This window comes from Ochotona princeps, chromosome 5 (genome assembly GCF_030435755.1).
Source record: "Ochotona princeps isolate mOchPri1 chromosome 5, mOchPri1.hap1, whole genome shotgun sequence".
NCBI lineage: Eukaryota > Metazoa > Chordata > Mammalia > Lagomorpha > Ochotonidae > Ochotona > Ochotona princeps.
This window is the reverse complement of record NC_080836.1, coordinates 28,465,481-28,472,980: the sequence shown is the minus strand read 5'-3', so window position 1 is coordinate 28,472,980 and position 7,500 is coordinate 28,465,481. Positions and strand designations below refer to the sequence as shown.

Genomic DNA, 7,500 nt, shown 5'->3' with positions numbered 1-7,500 from the left:
AGTGCAAGGATGTTATAGATATAGACCAAAAAAATGATGCTTTAAAAGAAATTCTAAAGGACAGAAATTGCAACTACAAAAACGAATGAAGGGCGAGGTGGGGAACATGTGTTTGAAATATCAATACAATGACAAGTTTCTTCTTGTTAAGTCAGGTCTTAAAAACCATCATGAGTCTTAACGTCTTTCCTCAGAAGTTAAGTCAGGTCTTAAAAACCATCATGAGTCCTAGATATAACAGGAAAACCTGAATAGGTTTACTTTTGTAAAATAAATAAATAAATAAATGTCAAATCTTTGAGAAAACAAATTTCACTCAGAACATTGTGACTTTGACGAATAAATGAGTTTGCTATTAAGAACACTCCCACCAATGTCTGTTGCCAAGTTCTTGCTTTTACTCTGAAACTTCCAATGATGTTAATATGTGAAGGAAGTTATTAGGAGGGAAAATTGTATAACTAAGGTATCATTACCCAAAGCTACCACGAATCCATGGAAATTGGACACCCCACCCTTTTTAAAATCATAGCCACCTGTAATTTGGGAACATCTCCCTGTTTCACAACAATCTGTAAGAACTTTCTGAGGGGTGAGCTACTGCTGTCTTCCCAAGGTGCTCCTGGAGCCAGGAAGTAAGGGCTGTGTTGAAACAGGCCTCTCCCCACTAAAACCATGGCATTGCAGAAATTCCCCTGTCATTTCACTTAATATGCATATTTTTTACATAGCTAATCTGAAATGGAAACATTTTTATCCCTATACTCAAAACTGCTTTTGTTTTATCAGCTGACATTTTACAACTCATTAATTTATAATGCGGGTTTAATGCCTTCGAATGTTCCTGGGATAAAAAATTAAAGTGACCAAGCTAGTTTGTAGAACAGCTGACTGTAGAGTGTTAATTGTTGTTCCTTTGTAACAATGTTCCATACCAGACACTAGTCTATCTGAATATTTCAGACTGGTGGGGACCCTTCCTTCTAGCATTAGTTCATCTAGTAAACCCAAATGATAGGTAAGTTACTCCTATTTGTAAATCAGGAAATTAAGGTTCCTGTATTTCAATGACACATGCTAAAACTCTGTTTTCCCTTACACTGGGTCCCCGTTGTGAACCAAGAAACGGAACCTTGAATTTAGTCCTGTGATCAACACCTGCCCCAGTGCAATAGTAACAAGTTAGCTGTAATAAAGAAGGGGTGTTGATGACCAATCTTCCCTGGAAGAACGGGCTCTTGAAAAAGAGCCGATCCTGTTTTCAGAAGTCCATGCCTAGAAAGCAAACTATGCGGGGAACAGGGAGAAATAAAGGCAAAGATTCAGGTGAGAAGTCTTAGAAGGTCCTCCCAACACTCCCAGCACACACATCCGACAAGGCCTTTACTCCACTGACTCAAACATAAATGATCTGCAGACATCTAAGCATAAGAGACTTAGGAAACCAGATGACTCATACAGTTTCAAAGGACTTCCTTTAAACTTGAAGGCATATTATCAGCAGAGAAAAAAAAAATTTTTTTAACTTTTTCTGTTTTAATCGGACAGGCAGAGAGATGAGAGACAGAGAGCTCCCATCTGCTGATTCACTCCCCACATGCCTGTTAACAGCCTGGGCTGAGCTGGGACGAGAGCCAGGAACACAAGGCGGGTCTCTCAAGTGGCAGGAGCCCAACTACGGAGGCCTTCTCCACTGCCTCCTAGGGTTTGCAATAGTGAGAACCTCAGTCAGGATTCAGAGATGGGAATCAAACTTGTGTCCTGATGTGAGACAGAGGTGGCTAAATGCCCAATGTAATACAAGCAACTCACGAATGAGATTAGTTAGATGTCTGCCTCATTGTCTCCTAATGTGAGCGTGCACGTTGAGGACACTAATTTTGCTAAAGTTTTTGCTTGTTTGTTTGAAAGGCTGAGTTACAGAAAGAGAAGGAGAGACAGAGAGAAAGATCTTCCATCTGCTAGTTCGCTCCCCAGTGGCCACACCGGTGGCCACCATGGCCAGAGCTGGGCTGGTTCAAAGCCAGAAGACAGGAATTGCATCTGGGTCTCTCACACAGGGCCAAGGGCTCAAGGCCTCTGCTGCTTTCCCAGACCATGATGGACCGCTACCAAAACTGTGATATATATACACGTTGCTTTCACACATCACAGCAGCAGACAAAAAAAAAAACTATTACTCTGGTTCCATCGCTGTTATTATTTCAAGGATAGTTAACAGTTCCAAAAACTTGCATTGAGCTTTTAGACTTCACAAGTTGCTGTTGTACATACAATTTTCACAGGCTCCTGGGACAACCTCATGTATTATTATTATTATTATTATTGTTATTAACCACTTCTAACAAGTTTCTTTGGGTGATGGGCCAAGGCCATACAGCTGGTTACAGTCTGGTGCTGGGAGAAGGCTACTCTTCAAACTCATGATTCTGTGAACTGCCTCTTTATTTCTATTGTTTCCAAACTATTGCAGGAAACATGGGTGTATTGTTAGATCCTGATAATTGATCAAATTGGTAGGCTTCTATAACTCAAATTAAGGGGATCCATGAAAGTAACAATCATCAAAACAATTTAAAATTAAACAATCATGTCCATTTTGTGCCATGAAAATCCCAAAAAGTCCCAGGGATTTCCCTTCTCTTGTTCTGAATAAGTGGAGTTTAAATTTAGATTGCATTCTTCTCTGGGAATTTGTATTATTGTGTATGTTTTTGTGTGACTGTCATAGCTGGAAGATATGGTTTCTGGGGCTGGCTTTGCCACTAACTGTTCCTGTAACCTTTGGCCACTCACTCATTTGACCTCACTGTACCCTGTATTGCCTCCTTTGTAACAGATCAAAGGTTGTATTTAACTGTCCCTCTAACACTACTTTTTATATGATTGTTTTTCTCCAAATAAATTATAAACTTCCTCAGGTGAGCATCACACCTGCTGTTATCTTCTGGCACTTTCAGATATTTAATAAATGTGTAGTGATAGTGTTGAGACGCTTATTGGCACACTTAACGTGAGTGAAGTTATAGGAAATCATTATTGACCGCCTTATGAACAAGTAACTGTCTATAATCTGCATATGTAATTTTCCTTTACATCAATACAACTTCTGCTTCTCCTGAAGAGGAAGGAGTGCCCCTTTACATCAGCTCTTTTGCATGTTAATGCATTAGCAACTGATATCTTATTTGTTCTGTAACTGACAGAATAATGTAGAAAAGGCACATAAGTAAGAAAAGGGGTTAGTTAGGTAACATTGTATAGGGCATCTTCAAAACAACAGTTCTGGTATTTCAAATGTCAAGCTAATTATCAGCAATGTTTAAATGCTATAATAGGCCATCTTTGCAGAAGCTGAAATCTTACAGCAGGTATGGACACTATAAAAATGTCACACTTTGCCACTATTCTCTTACATGTCAGCAGAATACAAAAATCTGAAAACAAAAGTTATGTCTATAGAAAATAAAGAGAAACCATTACTTGTTTGGCATATGACTGCAAAATTAATTGTCATAGTGATACAATTTACAGTGTTACTATTGGAAGGAAGAATAGCAGGATTTCATATACCGTAATCTGATGAAGTGAAAATAATACTTATTACAGATAAACTTTGAAGCCATTTAAATATAGGCTTTTAGTAATGTACATTCAGACATATCTTTCCAGACCCATTTGCCATAAAGCAAATTTAAGCATCAGCTTTATACCCTTTGGTAACCCCATATTACACATACAGTTTTAGAGAAAATGAAACTTTAATATGATTCCACATAAAATGCATAAAATGGTGAACCATGCCAATAATTCATATGCACTTCATATGCAAATAGTTTTATCTTATCCATCAATTATCATGTAAACATGGTATCACATGGCAAATTTCCCTGTAATACAGTACAGTACCTGTATATAATTATGGGTGTATTTTGCCAATGCAACTGTTACACAGAATCGTAATTAATTCCTCTGAAGATTACTGTGAGAGTTTTGGATACTGATGCTGTTTTTGGACATTTATTACTGCTCTTTAGTTGGCTTTTTGCTGTGCCTCAGAGACAGATGTAAAATTAGTGTCTATTTTGAGCCAGGAAACAGTACATCTCTCCCCTTGTTTATTGAATTGCAGAAAGGAATTCTTTGGGCTCCCACTTCTTTGTGGTTTTGAAGTAAGCGTCTGTTTTCATGCCAGCCATGTAGCTGCAATATGTGTACAAAACTTTGCTGAAATTCATGTAAAGAAGGGGAAGGATTGATCTAACGTAAGGATTAACTAGAACTTTGCTACATTATGTAGTAGGGTGTATGCTTTTGGATGCTGAAATAAAAAGTGTGGATCATAAATTCAAAGAAAAGCGTTGTTCTAATGTATTCTGCCCAATGACCCTCATTTAACACCAGTATATGTTGGTTATTATGCGAATTGGAATCTCTTCTCTGCAAAGACAAAGCTGGGATATGTCACTAAGATCTTTTAGGCCAATGGTGATGATGGTGACAAAGCATCAAAACAAGAACAAATGGGAGCATGAACCTGTTTTTAAGTCCTAATGTAAATGCAGTTAAATTCAACATGCATTGGTTGTGACAATTTACTCAACACTTGCACTAGGCAAACTATTCACTGGATTTGAGAGGAAAACTTCAAGGAAATCCAGGGGATTTTTAAGTGGGAGTATGGGGTGAGGAAGCAGGAAGTGCCATGTCCCTGTCAGTAGATTTAATTTTGATTGCCAGAGGTCAGCCAGCAGGAGCAGCATTCAGTGATCACATTTGAATTGGGATATGAAAACCGAGTTCATTATAAATTGCTTTACCTGATTCACCAAAATGGTAGGGAGGGGCAGAGGCTGGGTGATACCTCAGTGTAACAGCTTGTGCGAATGGATATCCTAGTTAAAACGGCTCTGGAAAAGATGGCATACCGCTTCTGTAAGTGAACTTGACAGCAGTTATTTATTTGCTTTAAAAGTATTTACTACTATTTGTGAGCACGAACCCTAAAGGTTGTGCAGTATTGTCGGCCTGTGAAGGTGACGGATGCTGTACTCCTGACCCTATATGGTGAGACATGACTTCATTGCTTGTTTAGATTGTTCTGATATTTGGGACTCCTCAAGGGCCGTTCATAAATCATTTATCTTTTTTTTTTTTTTTTTGCACAAGAAAATATTTCAATTGTATTGCTGCAGGAACACTCACGTGTCACATGGGATATTGTGGTCCATGTAGAAAAAAAACCTTAAAAGGCATGTTTTTTTTTTTTTCCAGGATAAAGGCCTTTTAATGCCTGTCCAGCCTTAGATAATTTTATTCACTCCTTCTGGACCTTTCTTTATTCCTCCTGTGCCCAGAGATCAGTTTTTAGGAGGTGGGTTGAAAGCTTCCCAGGCCTTAGGAGCTTTTGTTGTCCTACCCCCCACTCTCCCACCCCACTCTCAGTGTTCAGAAAATTTGTAAAGAATCTTCTGCTTGTTGCTAAGAAATGGTTAAATCTCAGTCACCAGGAAAAAAAAAAAAAGCACATTATTGATTGTGCTAAGGTATATCTGGACCACACAGCTAGAGCAGGGATGTTAGAATATCTCTCTTTTTGTAGATCTGAGGGCATTACCCAGCCTGAACTTGCCTAAGCCCTTGTGGTCGCACCTCTTGAAAAGGTTTTGTTTCCCCCGTCAATTGGTATTCAAACCAGGTCAGCAGATTCTGTTTGCCCGGCTCCGCTGCCGTTTTCATTTTAATTTGCACCTGTTGTGCAGTTGTTCGGAAGGCAAGTGCAGACCCGCGGATTATACAAAGATCATATTATGAGCAGATATGCACGGTGTAATCTTTTTGTCCCCAGCCTCACATGACAAAAAAAATCTCTCTCTTTTTGTTCCTTTTTTACTCCCTGGGAACCTGTCAAAGCAAACAGATATGACTGACTAAAATTTGTAACTAGACATGTTTCCAGAATTCTCCAAAAGCATTATGAACCTGACACACAATCCTTTTCATTTTTTTCCTCCTTTTCTGCCACTTTTGTATAATCCAATAGCTGGCAAGAGCCACTTGAGATAGCTCAGTTGATAACTTAGCGGAGGATTGCTTTATTAGGCGCAGAGAAATCAAAATGAACCTGAAAATTGTTTGCACTTTTTTTTTCCACGGGCTTTTTTTTTTTTCTTCTCTCTCCCTCTTGTTCCCATGATGTCATGGTTCTAACTTGTTTTTTTGTGTGTGTTTCTGGAGAGTTGGGTTAACAGTTCTTGGCAATCCTGTGTGTGCGTAACGGCTGGTGTGTTTCTCTAGCTGAGCTAATGCCCCGTGTTTATTACTCTAATCTTTCTTGTCTGGTGGTAAAGTGGACAATTTATGTACTAGCATGTAGGCCGAGAGCCTGTGAGGGCTGACTAATTCAGAAACAGCCACCTTCAATTGAGTTCACAGACCTTATTTACAGGCTGTCTATTTTAAGAAAAGCTACTGAGCATTGCTGGGGCTGAGGGCTGCAAAAGCAACCCGCGGGTTTCTTGTGAGTTATTTTAACATTTGTGTTGCTCTTGCCTGTGTCACTTTGAAATCTTCTGTAATTATGGCACTGTGAAGACATCTCAATAGTAGTATTAATGGCCCAGAAGATATGGCTTTTCCTCATTTTCTGCTTAAAATGCTGGGATATAAATGGCCTTAGCACATGACGGTTGACGTAGAAGCAAAAGTGAACATTTCTGATTGAGCAGGTTTGTGTATGTGTTTGTGTATTTGGAGAAATAGATGAACGTGAGGAGTGTGTGTGCGCGTGTGTGTCTACTGTTACTAGCAGCGAAACCACAATTAATATAGTGAAGTCATCTTGTATTTGTGGTACAACATTATATAGTAAGCACTTCATGTCACTAAGTTAATGAAATTGTCCATTGTAGATCTATTTTGTAAGTTTTTGCAGAGTATTACAAGTGCTTCATGCAATTTGGCTCCTTCATTTGTAGAATAAGCGTATTTTGAGTATCTGTGCCTCTGCTGCTTTTTAAAATTTCCCATTATTTTAGTAAAATTTTTTTAAATCAGAAAAAGCACCCTAGCTGTAATTAAGTAAGAATAAAAAATGCTAAAGCATGAAGGCTATTAATTATATTTTCCTGACATGGTTGAGTAATTCAGTTGTGAAAATATTAATTATTTTCCATTTAACTAAACAATTAGGGGGGACTGATATTTTCCAACAGGGTGTTTAGACAGCGTGTGTCTTGTGTTTCTTCTGCAGTGGTGAATTATGACAATGTAGTGGACACAGGTTCTGAAACAGATGAGGAAGACAAGCTGCACATCGCTGAGGATGATGGTATTGCTAACCCCCTGGACCAGGAGACAAGTCCAGTTAGCATGCCCAACCATGAGTCCTCCCCACACGTGAGCCAAGCTCTGTTGCCAAGAGAGGAAGATGACGATGAAATAAGGGAAGGTGGAGTGGAACATACTTGGCACAGCAATGAGATTCTCCAAGCCTCTGTA

General features: G+C 39.0%; 1 protein-coding gene across 7 annotated transcripts in view; it reads left to right on the top strand.

Annotated features, from left to right (window-relative positions):
* The window catches only part of ZEB2 (zinc finger E-box binding homeobox 2), a 129,734-nt gene that overhangs the window by 82,214 nt on the left and 40,020 nt on the right, over window positions 1-7,500 (top strand). For all 7 annotated transcript variants that reach the window (XM_058664463.1, XM_058664460.1, XM_058664462.1 and 4 more), the window contains exon 3: window positions 7,253-7,500. This exon is cut by the window's right edge and continues 10 nt beyond it. In XM_058664463.1, the coding sequence (XP_058520446.1) occupies window positions 7,253-7,500 (248 nt within the window). The remainder of the gene's footprint in view (window positions 1-7,252) is intronic.